This window comes from Mesoplodon bidens (assembly GCF_964165515.1).
Source record: "Mesoplodon bidens genome assembly, chromosome: 11".
Classification (NCBI taxonomy): Eukaryota; Metazoa; Chordata; class Mammalia; order Artiodactyla; family Ziphiidae; genus Mesoplodon; species Mesoplodon bidens.
The window spans coordinates 74,969,081-74,989,493 of NC_138167.1; the positions used below are offsets into that span (position 1 = coordinate 74,969,081).

At 47.2% G+C, this 20,413-nt stretch overlaps 1 protein-coding gene across 4 annotated transcripts in view; it reads right to left on the reverse strand.

Annotated features, from left to right (window-relative positions):
• CHST11 (carbohydrate sulfotransferase 11) overlaps positions 1 to 20,413 on the reverse strand; it is a 284,611-nt gene that overhangs the window by 61,599 nt on the left and 202,599 nt on the right. For 2 of the 4 annotated variants that reach the window (XM_081249460.1, XM_081249459.1), the window contains exon 3: positions 318 to 347. The exons of the other annotated variants lie outside the window; for them this stretch is intronic. In XM_081249460.1, coding sequence (XP_081105586.1) covers positions 318 to 347 — 30 coding nt within the window. The remainder of the gene's footprint in view (positions 1 to 317; positions 348 to 20,413) is intronic. 4 annotated transcript variants of the gene reach the window in all.

Genomic DNA, 20,413 nt, shown 5'->3' on the forward strand with positions numbered 1-20,413 from the left:
CGCTCAGGTTCAGGGCCGCCTGGGTTTCTGACCTCGCTAGCTGTGTGACTTTGGGCAAAGGACTCAACCTCTGTGTGCCTCAGTTTCCACATCTATAAATCAGGACTGCTATGAACTCTCACAGAACTGCTGAGAGGATTCAGTGAAATAGTACAGAGCATGATCTAGAACAATGTCTGTCGCAGAGTGAAGCACTCCCCAACTGTTAGCAATTATTATTTACCGAGCGCCTAGAAGGTGCTGGCATTAGGGTGTCTTTGAAGTGGGCCACAGACAACTTGTAAATGGCAGGCAAAGAAGACGCTATCGTGACTTACCCAAGGTGGAGAAACTCTCTCCAACGATCTCTGAAAATGGAAGAGAGAAGAAATTCTCAGCCTGCTTGTCAAACGAATAAAAGGTGGACGTTTTAGAATCCACGGTGAGCTTGGCACCCACGTGACCATGAGCTTGGTGCAGCACGTGAACCTGTGAGTCCTGCCCGCCCCAGCCCAGCCTGGCTACTCACTCAGGAGTGAGTGTCTGCTGAGTCCACCCTGACCCAACCCCAGGAGACGCCGGCCTGGAGAAACACTGGAGCCCAGGGCTGGGGGATGGAACCATAGGACAGTCTGTGGCCAGGGTCACATGGCTGTGCCCCTGCCGTGTTCCAGCACCGCAGTGGGCGTCAGGCTCCACCTTCCCTGCCCACTCTCACCAGAACTGAACATGCAGACCGGGCTTGGGGCGGCCCAGGTCCCGGCTTCCTGTCTAATTTCCTGCTGCATCCCTGACTTTCCATCCTGAAGTCTCACCTGGAGGGACCTCGCCAGTCTCTCAAAAGGCTGACCATTCCTGAATGCTGCACCTTGAGCCTCTGCTAGACTCCTGCATGATAGGGAGCTCCATTCACCCAGGTAGCTCAGCCCACCATCCCAGCTTTAATCATCACCAGACCCCTCTTATACTACAAGGACAGCCCACCCACGGTGTGCCTGAGGGGCACGCTTCACACAAAGTGGCAGTCTTCTGGTTTCAACCTCAGTGATTTGTTTTTGCCTGGTTTTCAAGAATGCTGGGGAGGAAAATGGCTTATTATAGGAAAAGAAGATTTTCAGACACATCAGAAGAAATGATCCCATCACTTGAATGGAGAGGATTGGAGGTGGTAGAAGAAGCAGGGGACTTGTGGGCAGAAAGACTTGAGTTTGGATTCACTTGGTCAACCCTGGACTCAGCCTTTGAGACTCCGCTTCTCCCTGTGTCAAATGGAGTAGTTATAAAGATGAAATGAGACCACACGTGTAACGAACGTGTAATGGGACTAGACCATGGAAGGCAGTTAGCATTATTATTACGATTGCTGTTGTTGTTATTCTTGTTACATTCTGCCTGGCCAGCCCCTCTGACTCTTCCTTTTTGAATCTTATGACTGCTTACACCCTTAATCTTTTTGCTATGCCATTTTCCCTAAAAGCTGCTATAATGGGGGGAAAACCTTCTCTCTCTGGAATATGGGGCGATATCCCAATAATGGCTGGCCCAGCGTGGGTATGGAATAAAGGTTTTGAAAATGAAATCAATAGCATAATCATATATATATATGAATTATGATATATAATTAATTATATATAATAATATATTACCAGGTGCCAGGTACCGTGCTAATTGCTTTGCATACATTATTTTCATGTAACCCTCTCCATCTTACAGGAGTTAATTATTAGCATTTTCCCCATTTTACAGATGAGGAAAATTAGGTACTGGGTTAACTTGCCCAAAGTTACATAACCAGTAAGATGCGGGGGGAGGGATGTGAACCTAGATGATCTGGCTTTGTTAATTGCCCTTTTGACCACCACATGGCCTCATGAATATATAATTTTCAGTGCAAATGTAGGAGCGGGAAAACAACCTCACTGATGTTTAATCTGATATTGCTAGTGTTGAGTCATTAATTACGTGTGATGGGATAAAAATGAATAATAAATTCTAGAAGTTATGTGGGGACAGCTGTAAGAAAGACGGGCAATTGCAGCAAGACTATTCCTGGTTCTAAGTGAGACTAAGAGGCAATCTGGGAAGGGCTGCAACAGATGATGAAACTATAGAGGGTTCCCAGTGGGCTTCTGACCCCACCACTCAGTAAGCTGGGGACACCATTACTTCCTGCCCCCAGTGAGCAATGTTTTGCAGTCCCTGGAAGTAGAGAACTAAAATCCTTTTTCCAACTCACTGAAGAGATCTAACTGGAAGCAGATAACAGGGCTCCGGTTACTCTGCTTATTTTACACATGAGAAAACTTGAGGCCCAGGGAAGTGAAACAGCTTGTCTGAGGTCCCACAGTAGATAAGAGGAAGCCATGTGTTAGTGATCAACCTCATTCATTCATTCATCCAGCAGACACTTAATGAACACCGACTGTCTGAAATTTACCGGGAGGCAAGCACCCTGTTCTCCGTGACTCAACAATGCAGACCAGCGCCGTCCCACAGAGATGTAATGCGAGCCACACTAGTACTTTACAGTATTCTGGCAGCCACATCAAGAGTAAAAAGGAACAGGTGAAATCAACCATTTACTTAACTCAGTAGATCCAAAATATAATTGTTGTAATATGTCATTAATATGTGACAAATATTAACGAGGGATTTTCCTTTTTGAGGGTACCAAGTCTTTGAAATTCAGTGTGTATTTTGCACATCTCACTTTGGACTGACCACAGTGAGCTTCTAAAATACAGCCCGGTCATTTAGGGTGCCTAATAGGGACTGACCAGATAGCAAGTGAGGACTCTTCTCTAATTCATATGGACTAGGACAAGCTTGATCTGAAATAAAGACAACATTTGATAACATTCAGTAGAATTACTTTGAAAAATAGAGTAAACGCAAAAGAGTGCTTGCTTGAGATAAGATTTCCTGATTAAAAAGTCATTGGCACACACTACGTTAAACTCTTTAAAAACTAATTCGTTTTCTTAAGATTAAACAAACCTTCAATCATGTCTCCGGCACTAATTTGCTCATCAGAAAACTTCCTCAACAAACAATGGACAGTTGGGTGGCGGTGGTACCTGTGCTGAACAGGTAAGTGCAGCAATGAAGGAGTTGGGAGACATTCATTAAAAGCTTTAATTAAGCACCTTCTATATGCCAGACACGGCCCTCAGCCCTGAGGCTACAGAGGTGAATGAGGACGGGTCATGCTCTGGAAGAGTTTGCACAGTAGCTGGCAAGATGGGTAATGATGTGCAAAGCTCTATGGGAACATAGGAGGGAAAAGACCAGTTCTGCCTCAGAGCACTGGGAAAGCTCCTCAGACAGGAATTGAGCTGAGCCTCAAGCGACCACAAAGTGTTTAACAGGTGGAGACCAGGAACCTTGGCAGAGGGAGCGAGAACACTGTCAGAACTGTGGGCAAGGAGATTGGATGCCTGGGGTGGGGTGGAGAAGGTGGAAAGGATGCTGGGGAAAGGGGCTGGAGCTGGGATGGAGAAATGCCTTGAAGGCCAGGCTAAGGCATTTGGATTCGGTCCAGCAGGTAGGTAACAGGAGCCATAACTGTAGTTACAGGGTTGCACACAGCAGGGCTTCTGTCAATGATGGATGAATAAATGGGTTGATAAATGATTGTAGGAAGTGAACGGAAGTCTTAAAAGGGGGTGGGGTGGGTATTGAAGCCGGGAAGCCAGTGAGGTCGAGGGGCAGCTGTCCAGCTGAGAGGCAGGTAATGAGACTTGGACCAAGTGCTGACAGCAGATGGGAGATGAAGCACAGATGTTTTCAAATGACCCAGAGGAAGAAAATCCAGAGTTGGTGAAATTGCTGTAGGGAGTCACCCTTCACTTGGCTAAAGCCAATACGAGATGCTGTTGTGCTAGAGGCTGAAAAGTCCCAGGAAAAAGAGAAGAGGCTCACGAAGCCAGAATGTCTAAGAGCCCCGTGGAAGGAAGATGCTGAATCCTGGGATTTACAAAGCATTCCTTTTCGTGGGCAGGCTGATGACACTTCTGTGCCAGCTCCTCATTTTCTCCCTTATTTTACAATTTTTTCAATAGAGAGGTCATTCATTTGGTAAGAAATGCAAAACATCTGCCAAATCAAGTGGCTGGGAGGACACAGGGAAACAGGAGCCCTCGCCCACTGCTGGTGGGTGTCTTGACACACAGACAGTAGGGAAACTCTTGCACTTGTGCATCTGGAGGTGGACATGCACCAGAATGTTCAAATCAGTGTTGTTTCTAATGATGCAAAATTGGAAGCAACCCATGTTTCTATCTATAGAGAGATGGATAAATAAAATGTGGTATGGTCATACAAAGGATAACGATACAGCAATTAAACTAAGAGATCCATGGGGCTGTACCTCAAAACACAAGGTTGAGTGGAACAGGCAAACTGAAGGATAATATACTCAGGCTGATAGTACCTATATGAACTGTGGACACACACAGCTATACTATATATATATAGTATATATAGCTATACTATATATACACACAGTAGAAGTTAAAGTGTGAAAACACAGACTGGGATTTACATAGTATATTCATAATAGGAGGCTGAGAGGAGGGAGATGAAGAGGAGGTTCCAAAGAGATTTCTATGTTGATGACGATTTATTTCTATTATGTGGCAGACCTATAAGAGCTGAAGCAAAGACGCCAAAATGTTATATTCATTAATTTGGGATGGTGAGTGAAAGAGTGTTTATTATATCATTTGCTTTATCTTCAAAGATTTTCCAAATTGAGAAAAAGAAAAGAAAGGAAGAGAGAGGGAGAGGGAGAGAGGGAAGGAGAAGAAAGGTAGAGTGGGAGGGAACCAAGCAGGAGACTTGAGAAACTGTTCTGTGAGCCCTACCAACTAGGGTCTTCACACAGCAAAGGGGGTGCAGATGGTGATTTAACATATTTAGAGGTTCCCCTGGGGTCTACTGTTTTGTGTACACTCAGAATGACTGCTCTGGCAAAGGCAAAATAAACTCCTTTCCCATGTGTCCCTTTCTCAGCCCTGCACCACTGCCAAAATAGGGTGTGTGTGTGTGGGGGTCACATCATTTATTTACACAAGGTCCTCCATACATGTACACCTCCACTAATGTTATTCAACCCGTCAGATCCTCCCAGGCTGTCCCACTGTTCCCAGCAGTCCAGGCACATGACTTCACAGCCAAGTGTCACATCCAAGTCACCCCTGTATGTGGCAACACTGGGTGTGCACAAGAAAGGGGAACTGTGATGGGACACATGAGGGCTGCTTCTGAAGAGTGGATGCCTTCCCCCACTTCTGGCCAAGTGCTCTGGGGGAAAAGAACTTTTAAAATGATTTAATAGTAAGTTAAAGCACAGGAGGGGTAGAATTGAGCACAAGGAAGCATTCTTATCACTAGTTCCGAAACAAGACTGAAGTAGCTGCCTGGCGCTCCTTTTTCTGCCAGCAACGGTGCCTTAGTCTCTTTTATGTCTCCCGGGCTCTGCAGAGTAGGTGCTCAGGAAATGCTTGCTCAAGAAGTGGAACTACATGGCCACACACATGCACATACACATACGTGTGTTTGAGAACTATGTTTCTGTTTTCATAAGTTTGATCTCTCTTAATGGGGCAATGTCACCTAATGATTAAGGATGTTGATTCTGGAACAAAACTGCCTAGGTTCTTGGAGCAGACATGGCACCTTCTCTTTGCTCAGTACCTTCACCTCATAGCATCTTGAAGAGTTGAGCCCTTAGCACAGTAGCTGGTACATAAGAAGCACTCACTAACCATTAGCAATTTTCACTAGTTAGTCCTCACGGCAAACCAGGTGGACAGGCAATACCATGTCCCTTTTACAGATGGGCAAAACTGAGGTTCAAAGCAGTCCTGTTACCTGCTCAAAGTTACACAATTTACTGGTAAGTGACAATGCCAGGATCTGAGGGCAGCTCATCTATTTCCAAAGAACTCCCCATACCCTTTGCTGTTGCAATTTCCCAAGAGCTGATTCAAGGACCAACAATTTCCAGAATCTTCTCTGGCTGCTTTGTCTCCCACCCAACAAAGGGTCTGATGGGAACTCTCTCAGCCAAGTGGAAACTCCCGACTTCTGTGGCGTGGAGGCCTGGAATCTGACTCAGGCCCGGGGAACTCTAATTCCCACATCGAAGCTGAGACCTGAAAAACCGTTCTGACTAAGTGCACATAGAGGGCAGAAAGTTCTGAGGCAAAAGGAAGACACCAATGGGCTTTAATCACTCCCCACTCACCCCAGGACTGATGCCAGAGATGAAGGCTTTGGTGACATCTCAGTCTTTTTATCCCTGGAGTTCAAAGAACCTCATACCCATTCTGCCACATTCAGGCTTCATTTTCTTGAAGTAAACATGATCCCAGGTAGAACCCTGGCTGGTGACTCTGGTGAAGGCACACCCTACATCACATTCATTCCCTCCACCACGGCGGCATCAGGACAGGGGCTTGTGCTCGGAAATGACCACCAAAAACAGACTCACAAAGTATCTGTGAATAGTGTCCTGGCTACCAGGTATAGCTCTGATCTCTCAGAGCCTGGGGCAGTTCCTGGCACAGAATAAGTGTGTGATGAGTGCTGAATAAGAGGAAAGGGGATCTAACCAGTGGATTCTCACTGGGTCTTCACAGCAGCCTTGGGAAGTAGGGGGTTATCATCTGTATTTTACAGGTTTAGGAAACTGAGATTCGGGGAGGGTTAGAGGCTTGTCAGAGCCTCACGGCTGCTGCGTGGGTGCAGAGATGAGCTTGAACACAGGGCTGACGGGTCTTTAGATTTTGAGCTGTGTCATGTCCTTGATACTACACCACCGTCTATATAATACACGGCAAAGCTTTCTGACAAATAGATATGCCAGTTAAACCTGGGCAATATGGTAAATGTGGCAATAACCACCCAGGGCCAAATCCAATCAGCTGCCCCTTTTCTTTGGTCCTAGGGCTAAGAATGATTTTCATATTTTAAATGATTACACTTACATGGTTATATAAGTTCCCACACAATAACCTCAATTTTGTCTCTTGGCCCACAGAGCCTACAATGTTTACTATCTGGACCTTTAAGAAAATGTCTCCAGACCCCTGATATAAACCACATCTTATTTTATTCGAGGTCCCAGAGCCTAGGGGTGTGCCTGGGGCCAGAGCCAGAGATGTCCTCTCTGGACTCAGGCCTAGCTATCCCTCCAAGGTCAGCTCTCACCACAACACACTAGGCTCTGCCTGCCGCACTCCTCATCCATCAGTATCAGTGGAGTTGCCCCTTCCTCCAGGAAGCCCTCTTTGATTCCCAGAGACCAAATAAGCGGCCTTACTCTGTGCCACCATTTTTTCCCCAGCCCTCTGTAACCCACACATGCTGGCACGTGGCAGACTGCATTAGCGCTGCCACTTTCTCGTCTCCCACGCCCTGAGCCCCAGACTCTACGAGGGCAGGCGCCATTCTGTCAGGGGCAAGAAACAGTGCCATTTAGGTGATCACACATCCTGGTTTCTGGGATGGCCCCAGCTCACACCTGTTGACCTGTGTAAGTATTCATGATGCCCCTTTCATTCTCACAAGCATCCCAGTCTGGAGGATAAATCACATTGCCATCCTATGTACTGAAGAGGAGCTTAAGTGTACAGCTTTGGGGTCAAGTCAGAGTTCTTCCACTTTCTAGCGGTGTGGCAATGGATAAATGACTTAACTTCTCTGTGTCTCAATTTCCTCCCCTGTAAAACGGAAATAATAATAGTGTTTACATCATAGGTTTGTTGTGAGGATTCAATGAGCTAATATATATAAAACACTTAGAACAGTCCCTGAAAAACTGCAGATACTACGTAAGGATGAGCTGTTGCCATTGGTCACACTGAATCCCCGATGAGCAACACACGTCTTGTCCTGGTAGACCGTCACACACACACTGCCTGGATGAATAACGCCTGACCTCAGAGGTGGGGCAAAGCCAAACCCAAGGTCCAGCTTCACAGAGCTGGTCAGGGAGCATTCAGGCCAACAGCCTCATCCTCTGGCTTCCCGCTCCAAGGACCAAGGAGGGTGTAACTCCATAAGTCATTCCTGGTCCCCTCTTACCTTTCTGGATGTAGGCACTGCTTTCAGCTTGATTAAAGTCCTCCCAGACTATTTTCTGTACATTTCTATGCCTCTATCATAAGTGTGCCCACAGAAAATATACTGCAATTGTCTTGTGGTATCTGGTATTGGACTGAAAGAATTTTTTAGCTACTTGCTTTTTTTCTTCAACAGTAGGATATGACTTTTATTAGATTAGATCTACCTTGTTCTTCCTAATTGTTGCATCGTAGTTCATAGTTTGCATAGAACACAGTTTATTTAGCTATCTGAACAATCCTCTATTATAAACGGTGCCTAGGACCACAGTGAATATCTTGGTGAGGCCTCTTTATGCCTGGGGAAATTTTCCAAGATACTCCTCTCTCTCTTTTTTTTTTTTTTTGCGGTATGTGGGCCTCTCACTGTTGGGGCCTCTCCCGTTGCGGAGCACAGGCTCCGGACACGCAGGCCCAGCGGCCATGGCTCACGGGCCCAGCCGCTCCGCGGCATGTGGGATCTTCCCGGACCGGGGCACGAACCCGTGTCCCCTGCACTGGCAGGCGGACTCTCAACCACTGCGCCACCAGGGAAGCCCACTCCTCTCTCTTTTAAAGCAGGCTGTTTCTCACTGTTTGCTCCATGACTGGCCAGAAGAAGGCTTTGGATGTTGGTTTTAATACTTCCCTTTTTCACAAGTTAAAAGTCAACTTTTATTCCTACCTAAGAGGAAACAATAGTGAAGATAACATAAAAAAAAAAGTAACAATAGTTTTAGCTAATTGAAAAGAAAACTACAAATAAAGTGATTCAACCCTCAGAATGCACAAAAGACGCGACTAGAAAGGAATGTCTCGATTTTCAAGGCCCCCCCATACATACTCTCTGGAATGCCAACTCCCCTTGAATAGCAAGCTATTAACCGATTCTCACCTTATTTATAGGCACCGTGTTATTTTAATGAAAACGAAATCTTGCTTGCTCTTTCTTTCCAGTCCTTTCTCTGCTCAATTGATTTCCTGTGGCTACATGGGAATCATTTATATTTGAATCTTGACCTGAGTCCCCCAAGACTTTGAGCCCACCTGAATGGGGAGATAATCACTCTTAGCCAAATTAAAAATGCTCTTGAGAACTTCTGGCAGACTCATCCAGCTTCCCACACGGAATCTATCCTGTTGTGACCTAAATTGTGATTTCTGCACAGTGGTATTAAAGCAAAAATATACGGTAGGATTTTGTGAAAGTGGTATGTATGGGGGTGGGGGGGGGATGGTAAAGAGAGGTGGAGAGAGAGACCTCAGGAGAGAGGGCTGGGAAGCCCGTTCAGGGGCAGAGCTGGGGGCAGGGACACAACTGGACACAGATGGTGCCTCTGCTGGCCTGTGTCTTCCCGATGATGGTCTTCCTGGGGCTTTGCCTCTCCCAGGGTGGCTCAAACCTCTCCGCCATGTTAAAGGCCGGGTGTCTCCCCCGCCCACTCCAGCCTTGGGATGTCTCGGGCACTGATGTTACACAGCACTTATCACAGTGCCAAGCACAGAGAAGCATATCAAATAAATATAGTTACTGTTATTCATCATGTAATCAGAGCGAGTGCTCCAGAAAAGGTTGTTAAATGAATCATGAACGAACTAGGCTCACTTAGCTTCCTGGCGGTGAGTCTTGCCCCAGTCTTAACCAGGACACAGCACACAGACGAGGCTCTCATGGGGCTGCTCCACATGGGCTAGGACAGTCACCGGCCCCGCCTTCAGAAGCAGACGAAGCTTCCGCTGTGATGCTAGCCGAAGGAAGCATGTTTGTTGTAGGGGGCAGCAACTGATGTACGGCCCTGAGTTTGCAGGTTGGGGAGGGAGGAAGTTTGGTTGGGGCCAAATCAAGGACCAGGACGAGAGCGCCAGCAATTTCTCTGAACCCGCTTTTCTAACAGCAAACCGCTTCATCCACAGTTAAAGCCCAGCAGAATGAGTCACCTGAATGCTTGCATCTCATTTGCAAAATGGAAGGATGGGAGCCACGGGTCTCCAAGGTTCCCTTCTGCTGTGAGAGCCTTAAAGCCACACAGGGTCCCCAGTTTACAGACACGGAGATAACCACACACCTTTGTGTTTTCCGAGAATTATAAGGCCCGTCAGATGCCATGCTGGGAAGCGACACACGGAAAACATGACCACACTGCTGCCAAACTCAAGTGTGAACTCCTACCCCTCTACATACTGGCTGCGAGCAGGAAATACAGAACGACAACCCCACCTCCTACCCACCAGCAATAAACAGGAGGAAATGTGGTTGCAGTGTGATGACAGTGGCTCGTGGACCAGAAGACGGCATCTGAGTTATTTCTCAATCTCAAATCTAAAACTGCGAAGAAAATTTTTCTTGGGTGCTGTCTGGAATGTGACAGTTCTGGGCAGAAAAGTCCATTTCCTTGAAAGGAATATTGAGCTCAACTGACCTGGGTATCCATCCTCCCATCTCACCTCACAGCATCTGTCCACTTCCAGAAGTTGTCTAAAGACCACCCTGGGATTAAAGCCTTGCCCCTGCTTTCTAGCTGTGACTGTGGGTGAGTTCTGAAGCTCTTTGGCCTCAGCTTCTTCATCTGTAAAATGGGGATCCCACAGCATCTACTTAATGGGATGGTTGGAGGGTAAAATGAGATAATCCAAGTAAAGCATCTGGCATAGTGTGGTACACAGCAAGTGCCCAGTAAATGCAAGCCATTATTATGAGTCATGATTACTTCTGTGCTATCTAGGATTTATATACATTTACTTAGTACCTCTAATGTGCAAGGTGCTTTTGAGAATTCAGTCAGCAACCATTGGCTTGAACACCCAAGTGAGAAGATAACAAGTCATAAAACACTTGGTGCGAAAATGATGGCCCCAGAAGTGCTGGTGACTGGCCTGGGCCCTGCTGGCTTCCCAGTGCAACTCCTGAACCCTAGGCTCTATCACAACCCCTCTTGGTACCTGGCAACATCCAGAGAGGTTGCTGCATCAACTGTAGGTTTGTGGCATCCATATATGAGAAGGACCATGTGCCTTGTAAGTTGGGACCTACACACAAACAAGTCTCAATCCAATGCTACAGACAGACAGTGGGAAACCAATTCACAATAGAAAGCCTTAAAATGCAGTAGTCTCCACAACTGCAAGCCTTGTCCAGAACCTAAAATTCTAAATCAAGAGTCCACAGAGTCAGACAAAGACAAATACCATATGATATCACTTATATGTGGAATCTAAAAAAATAGTACAAATGAAATTATTTATAAAATAGAAACAGAGACACAGAAGTAGAAAACAAACTTATGGTTACCAAGGGGGAAAGGGGGGAGGGATAAATTGGGAGACTGGGATTGACATATGCCCACTAATATATATAAAATAGATAACTGGGCTTCCCTGGTGCTGCAGTGGTTGAGAGTCCGCCTGCCGATGCAGGGAACACGGGTTCGTGCCCTGGTCCGGGAAGATCCCACATGCCGCAGAGCGGCTGGGCCCGTGAGCCATGGCCGCTAAGCCTGCGCGTCCGGAGCCTGTGCTCCGCAATGGGAGAGGCCCCAACAGTGAGAGGCCCACGTACCGCAAAAAAAAAAAAAAAAAAAAAAAAAAGATAACTAATAAGAACCTATTGTATAGCACAGGGAGCTCCACTCTGTACTCTATAATGACCCATATGGGAAAAGAATCTAAAAAAGAGTGCATATATGTATATGTATAACTGATTCACTTTGCTGTACAGCAGAAACTAACACAACAGTGTAAATCAACTATACTCCAATAAAAATTAAAAAAAAAAAAAGAGCCCATAGAGAATGACATACAGGAACTGAATTTGTGTGGGCCTAGTATGTACCAGAATCAAGTTTCCTATATGTTATGACAACAATCATCCATCAGCTACCTGGTCTTCAGGGTCTTCTGCACTTGGGTGAGCTAGGAAATGCAGAGGACTGTCTCTTAGAGAATGGCTGTCCCACAGTCTGGCACCTGGGGAACGGCCAGCCAAGCCCTGGAGCATGGTGAGACAGGTTGAGCTGCTGTTCATTTGACTTTTAAGAAAAGTCAGGTCAACCCTATGGAATTGCTGTGTAGAAATGCTTTGAATGAATTTCTGCAGCCGTCAGAAAACACCAGAGCATGAGTCTGAGAAATCCCCAGATAGCACAAGAGTAAGGGTACAAATCAATTCAGGTTATCGGGGAATGAATACCCTGACGGAGAGCAGGGGATCAGCACCAGGAACTGTTATTCTGATCTGACTTGCTCTAAACGGAAGTCTGGGCCTGATCTCTCACCCAAAATCCTGCATCAGCACAACCACAACAATGGTGCTACCTAATAGCATTTACTAAGTGCTATTATATGCTAAGCACCCCACATACAGTTTCACATTTAATCCTCACAGGAGTCCTCCAAGCAGGTGTTCACCTACAGGATGAAACAGAGCTCAGTTAGGCTGAGAGACTTGTCTGAGGTCACACAGCAAATCAGTGTTTGAATCCCTGGTCGCTGACTCAACATATTATGCCTTAATGATTAGTGTTTAAAAATGGAAAAGGGACATTCAGATTTTATCACTGGATGATAAATCACAGCTTAATTTTTCTCAATACAAAGCACTCTAAGTGACTTGAGACAAGCATACATATTAAGAGAAGTCATAAGTTTTTTTACGCCAAATGACCTAATTTGCTTATATATAAATATCAAGGGATGGTAAAGAAGAATTTCAAGCCAAACTGAATAACAAGCAGGCAGATCGCACCTCAGCTCTTTCAGAGACCATATATTAGGATTTTTTTTAGGCCTTACACCTGACGCTTCTAGAACAACAAGACAGATGAGGTTTTGCAGATTTATTTCAGCATAAATTAAAGCTAAGCATCTGCATGGATAAGACAGCTAAATAGCCATAAAAGCTTGGCAACCTCCAACATAAGAAAAGTAGCTTGGGAGCTGAGAGGAGGAAAGAAAAATCCACGCAGATTTCGCTGGAGGGGTTCCAAAGTGATCACAGAGTTTATTACTAAGGTTCTGACTTACTCTTGCATTTTAATCATAGTATATTTGCAACGTGGGGGATGACAGGCAGTCTTTGGAGGGGAAGAGGTGACCCGGCTAATAATTCCTTACAGCTGTGGAGCACCAGGACTGAACAAAGGTGTCTGGCTTTTATTTTGAGTTTTCTGATGGCCCTTGGAGCTAGGGAGGGCCAGGGTTTACTGTTCTCTTTTTACAGATGACAGAATTGGGCCTGGACAGGGAATAGGCTGTTAGCTTTGCCATTCAAGACCAACGCTCTTTATAATGTGCCATGTTAATGCCCATCTACCCACCCACCCATTCATCCATCCATCTACCCATCCACCCACCCACTACCGGTCTATTTGTATTTCCTACCAATTCCTATTTATCCTATAATCCTTCAAGAAAGAAAGAAGACGAAGGGCTCCTTTGGAAGGGAGGCACACCCATGGGTCTGGACACAGTTTTGCAGAAAGAGTCCTTTCTTGCCAATAATGCCATCAGCTTGGGGACGTGCAGCCCTGCCCTCCTCTGGCTTCTGCTGCGTCTCCTGGCTTCTGCCTCGTTTCCACTGCTGACTGGTCTTCTGCCAGCAGCGTCCACTTACAGTCAAGTGCCAACCATTGTGGGAACGTTCTTTCTCCTCTCTGGCCTTACTGCTAATCCACCAGATGGGTAGGACTCCAGGCCTCTCCAGGCTGCCTCTCCAGCTTGGGTTCCATGGCTAAGGAACACCAGCGTGATGGAACTGAATCCAGGGGTGAATATCCTATAGGAATGCATTTTCCCATAGATGTCAATGCATGCACTCACACATTCATTCACTCACTCACTTCTTCCTTCATTCATCCAACAAATGGCTACTAAGCTTCTACTAACTGTCCACCAATGTGCCAAGGGATACAGCAATGACAAAGATTCAAATGTCAAATAAAACCATTCAAATAATAATTTTAAAAAATGTTCCTGGGCTTCCCTGGAGGCGCAGTGGTTAGGAATCCGCCCACCAATGCGAGGGACACAGGTTCGAGCCCTGGTCTGGGAAGATCTCACACGCCGCGGAGCAACTAAGCCCGTGCGCCACAACTACTGAGCCTGCGCTCTAGAGCCCGTGAGCCACAACTACTGAGGCCACGTGCCACAACTACCGAAGCCCGCGTGCCTGGAGCCTGTGCTCCGCAACAAGAGAAGCCACCGCAATGAGAAGCCCGCGCACCGCAACGAAGAGTAGCCCCCACTCACTGCAACTAGAGAAAGCCCACACGCAGCAATGAAGACCCAGCGCAGCCAAAAATAAGTTAAAAAAAAAAAAAGTTCCCTTGGGGGTGGGGTGGTGATAGTGTGGTGTCAGCAAATCAAGGATGGACCCCATCGAAGTGATAAGGTCTGGGGTAGGTGGCAGGAGAATCTCACAGTATCTTACCATTTCCTGAGGAAAATGAGTCCGGGCCACATGTTCTCAATGACTTACTTTGACTCCACTGAGTTGCTCTCAGCAGTTACATGAAAATCGCTCAGTGCGGCCACAGCTGGATTTAGACCTCCAGCAGCCTTGAGTCCTGGCAAAAACCACAGGTCCTCTCAAATGCGACTGGGAGTAAAAACAAGGTTACACCATAACGTCCAGCCCATTTCTGATTTTCCGCATGATGATTTTTTATAAACATCAAGAATTTCTCTCTCTCTCTTTTCTCGGGAAGTGGGGGTGCAGAACACGTTCTCCGCTTCGCTGAAGCCACAGTATTGGATCTGCCTGTCTGCTGAGTCATCCCTCGCCGGGCAGGGCTCCGCTTTGAGCCAGGAGGCGTCAACCCCTGTTCTTGATGAGGCTCTGCTGTCCCCGCACCCCCCCCCAATCCACCTCCCTCCCTGCTTCTGCTCATGACCCTCCTCTCTCCCTCTTCCACTCCCTTCTTTCCTGCCAAAGGTCAGCTGCCCGTCCGAGGTACACAGCACATCCTTCAAGCAGATTCACATCTGTCCATGAAGGCAGGGCGCTTATCCCCGTTAGACCAATTTGGAGATGGAGGCACGGGGCGTGCCAGGCACTGGCCTGGTGGCGCTGGGGCAGGGCTGGTGCTCAGGGACTGACCGCTGTGGCCCCAGCGGCCAGCTGGTTAGGGTCAGGAGCAGCATGCAAATCCAGAACCCGATTCTCTGCACTTTCGCTACATTACGCTGCTGCCGCTGGGATCACGCATCTAGGCCACGGGTCAGCTTTCGTTCCCTAACGAGGTGGCTTCACGTGAAAAACCAGAGAGCATGAGGGTTAAACTTTTAGACCATAGAGAGGCCACCATTATTAACTCTAGTCTGTCTCTGTCTCTCCCTTTCTCAAAGTCACTGTGGTGAAAAACAAGATCATAAACTCCAGAGAGATGGCAACCTTTAGTACCAAGATCTGGGCCAAGACATCACTGGGGTTTCCGACACTGGGGTAAGCAGGAGTCTACTGGAATCACTGACCCACGTGTGTCTGGTGGTCAGCGAGGGTTTCTTGTCACCAAGGACAGAACTAAAACATATAACAAATGCCGCTGCCGCACCTTTAGGCAGGGAAAAGCCAACAGAATATTATGGACGCTGCTACTTCAACCTAGACATCTCAGTCAGAGAAACACCTGTTCAGTCAACATCCCTCTCAGGTGAAATTTCCTTTAGGAAGCTTGTCTGATACTCTTGCTCCTTTACCCAAACCCGCCCAGATGGAAACAGGTTTCCTTTCATTGCAGGACTTATCAGGACCTTTGGCATCCAAGGGTGCTCTCTGAATTACCAAGGACTATAGGAGGCAGTACTTCCCAACTCTTCCAGAAACTCTGGATGGTGGCGGGATGTCTTGCTGGGCTGGTGTGATGATTAATTTTATGTGTCAACTTGACTGGGCCACGGGGTGCCTAGACATTCAGTCAAATGTTTTTCTAGGTGTGTCCATGAGGGTGCTTCTGGATGAGATTAACATTTGAATCAGTAGCCTGACTAAAGCAGCAGATTGCCTCCCCCAATGTGGGTGGGCCTCATTCAATCAGTTGAAAGCCTGAAGAGCACAAAAAGGCTGACCCTCCCAGAAAGGATCATCAGATTTTTCTGGCCTTTCAAACTGAAACATCTTGGCTCTCCTGGGTTTCAAGACTGCGGATCTTGGGCCTTGTCAGCCTCCATAATCACGGGACCCAACTCCTTGTAATAGATCTCTTTCCGTATACATACATACAGACACCCTAGAGGTTCTGTTTCTCTGGACAATCCTGAATAGTACAGCTGGTATCCTGAGCGACACTGTTCAGGAAGTGTGCCTGTATTTATAGGGCCACAGTGGATATCCTGGAAGATAGCCATGGCGCCCATAAGGAGTTGGCAAGGATTCCGGCTGCACTTCTGGAAGCTATGACTTTCCGCAGGGCGGGGCTCTGTTTCACCTTTTCCCGCACTCTGTTGTCAATGACGCAAGGGTGGTTTCCATAGAGATGCAAGGTGCCCGCTCCCACTATGGCAGGTGTCAGTGCTAGATGTCCCTGCAGCCGGGCTCGGCTGCCACGCCCTGGCCAAGCCACAAATCCCACTCATCGTCCACCCAGGCCTGGCTTCACCATCCATGGAAAACCCCCAGACAGGATGGTTTTGCTTTGAGGGCTCCCTCTATTCTCAACCCCTCCTCCCCGAGCCACGCACAGGGCAGAGGCCAGCGCAGAACACAGACCCCAGAGCTCCACTCAGAGGGGACCCCGCAGTGCTCCCGGGTGATTCTGGTCCTGAGTGGGCAGCTCCCCAGGGGGTCCCAAGCTACATGCATACTATCATCCCCCCTTGCCGCTAGACTGCAGAGGAGATGCTGTGGGTCCTGAACCCCATTCATGAAGGCTGCACTGGCTGGAGGAGTTGGAAGTGTCTGGAATTGAATCTTAACTCATTGACTAGCTGGGTGACATTGACCTGAATCTCCCTGAATTTCAGTTTCCTCGTCTGGAAGATGAAGATAGTAATTTCAGTTTCCTCGTCCGCCCTCACTGGTTGGTTGGTGTCCTTTCCCCCCTTCACTCATTGAGTATCTACCATGTCCGAAGGGCTCTGCTGTGGGGTAGAGACTTTATCTGGAGAATCTCGGGAGAAATAAAAATAGAACAGAGACCGTGTGGGCGTGAGGTATTCAACCTCCCTCAGGTTTCTGTTTCCTAAACTGGACAAAACAGGGCAATGCTGTACTTCCCAGGACTTTGTGTATTTAAAAATAAAATGCACCCAACGATGGAGACTGAATCCCAGCAAATAAATAAAACAAGATAAAATGTAGCAGAATGCCTGACACAGGGGAGATGCTCAATTAATGTGCGTAGCAATTCTCTGAAAATATAAAATGCAGTCTCTAGCTCCCACTTTGTTCTTTATGTTCCTTGGCACCCTTGACAATCATCAGGAAGAAATGGGGTGTTTTGTTACACAGAATGACTATGGAAAACTGATAGTTACTAAATTAATTCGGTCATACCTGGAATATGGCTGAAGAGTCAATTAATTTGACTTATTCCATTTATCAAACTATGTCTCAACTTTCCTCATCTGTGAAATGGAAGAGCTGAGAGGAATTAAATGAATTCGTTTCGAAAGGGATGAGGCATAAAATAAGTGCTACGTGTCAGCGATTATTATCATAAATGCCCCTCCGGGTGTGCGGCAATGTCCCAGCACTGGGTGATGGCGGTAGATAACAGCCAAGGTCCCTGTTCCCTTAGAGATTATATTCCAGAGGCGGTGGAGAGACACCAGACAAACAGATAAATGAGCAAGACCATTTCTGATGGTGATAAGTGCTGTGAAGACAATACAACAAGGCAATGAAACAAGGAGTGATTGGAGGATGGAAGGCCTCTTGGGGGAGGTGAAATTTCATTTGAGACTTGACAAGAAGGAGCCCACCACATGGAGATCCACGGGGATGTGTGCTCCGAGAGTGCAATGGCCACCGCCCGAGTCCCACGGTGGGAATAAGTTTGAGGGACGTGCCTAGTGGGCAGGGTGATATGAAATGAGGTTGGCAGAGAAAGAAGGTTCCTCAGGAAACAAAGATTTCACTTTCCCTTTGCCTCCCAACCTCCAACTGCCCATCTTTTGGCAACACGGTACCCAAGGTGGCCACGCCCCATGTCTGAAATTCTCTGACAGCTCAGAGGGCCTGGACTTCCCTTGCTTTCTCTCTGTTTTACTCCCCTCAGATTCCCAGTGGTTCCTTCCACGTTCACATGGACACCTTCAAAGATTTATACCCAATTCCTCCTGGAAACATAATATAACCTGTGAAAGGCTGATCAAACAGGGTTGCTATTTAGGCTCTGGGCCTCGATAGGGGCCGTAAAATATCTTGTGCCTCTTTTAATATAAACGCTGTTACAAAAGACTGCCTTGATCTGCAGTCTTCACAATAAAATACTGTTGGACAAGCTAATCCTGGCTCCCCGTCCCCTTCTGGTTCGCACCTATCATCTGGTCAGCTGAATAATAAGCCTTTTGTTTCCAACCGAGTCCAGTTCTGGTGAGTGGGAACCAGGCTGGGATTTTTTCCTGCTTTTTGTAGGCCATTATCAGGGACCCCTTGACCTGCATGCTAAGACCCTTGTTCATTTTTACCAGGACACTGGGCTCTGTCTGTTGCTACAAGAGCATTAAAAATAATTTGAAAGTAATCTTCATGAGAATAATGGTTCCCATTTTTGAGAGCCAATCAGGACCAGGCATTTTACACACATTACGTCATTTTGTGCTCTTACTGGCCCCACAGAATGGTGCTGAAGCTTTTATTTTTCAGATGAGGAAGGGAGAAGATGGGGCACAAAGAAATGAAACGCTTGGCCTGGGCTCACAGGTCAGTAAAGAGAGGGGCCGGGGATTAGGACTAAATCCACCGTGCCCTAAAGCCAACACCACACGGCAGCTCGAGAAAGGAGAACATGGCCAGGATGGACACATCTGTGGTAGGCGGAACGATGGCTCCCCAAAGAGTCCACGTCCTCATCCTGGGACCTGTGAACACATGACCTCAGGTGGCAAAAAGAGACTCTGCGGATGTAAGGATCTTGAGTTTTAAAGATTACCCTGGATTATTCAGCTGATAATCACATGGGTCCTTAGAAGATGGAGGCAGGAGGCTTAGAGTCAGAGGAGATGCAACAGCAGAAGCAGAGGTTGGAATGATGCGGCCACCAGCCAAGGAATGCAGGCAGCCTCTAGAAGCTGGGAAACGCAAGGAACAGATTCTCCCCTAGATTCTCCAGAAGGGACTCAGAGTTGCTGACAACTTGATTTTAACCCCATCAGACCCATTTCAGAATGTAAAATAATACATCTGTATTGTTTTAAGCCCCTAATTTGTGATAATTTGGGACAGCAAGCTAATACACCATCCACAAACCAAAGGCCGGTCGGTCTCTTGCTCAAATGAGCTAATGGTTCAAAAATCAAACTGATGTAGAAACAGGCATCACTGAGCAGTTTCCCTCTTGTGCAGACACCACCACCCACGATGACAGGTTGAGATGTGTGAGGGTACAGGATGTGAGCCCCACCGCCGAAGGCAGAGCTGGGCTTGAGCCCGACCTGCACTAATGTACACGTGACCCTGAGCCAGCCCCCAAACCTCTGAGCCCGAGTTCCAGATCCACCTCCACCAGAAAGTTCTTTAAGGCATTAACAGTAATTAACATCACCACGCGCTTACAGCTTGCCAGATAGCGTGCTACGTACAAAACACACATTATCCCACTTAAACCTCAAAACAATCCTATAAGAGGTGTGATGTGATGAACGTCACTCTACAGGAGAGGAAGCCGAGGCACAGAGCAGTAACTTGCTCAGTCAAGTACATGGCTTAGGACCAGGAGTCTGACCTCAGAACTGGCAGTTCTTCAATCACTAACGCAGGATGTCTGGCACTTAGTAAGCACTCAGCTCAGAATAGCAGTTGTTGCTGTTAGTATTATTACTGTTACTATTATTCCTGGTCCCAATCAACTTTTTTTTTTTTTTTTTTGCAGTACGCGGGCCTCTCACTGTTGTGGCCTCTCCCATTGCGGAGCACAAGCTCCGGACGCGCAGGCTCAGTGGCCATGGCTCACGGGCCCAGCCGCTCCACGGCATGTGGGATCTTCCCGGACCGGGGCGCAAACCCGCGTCCCCTGCATCGGCAGGCGGACTCTCAACTGTTGTGCCACCAGGGAAGCCCCAGTCAACTTCTTGGATCCTGAAGGTAGTCATGCATCCTACTGATACTACATAGCAAAGAGAAAAAGAGAGAAGAAAAACAAAGATTGGAAAGCCAGAACTCTTCATCATCC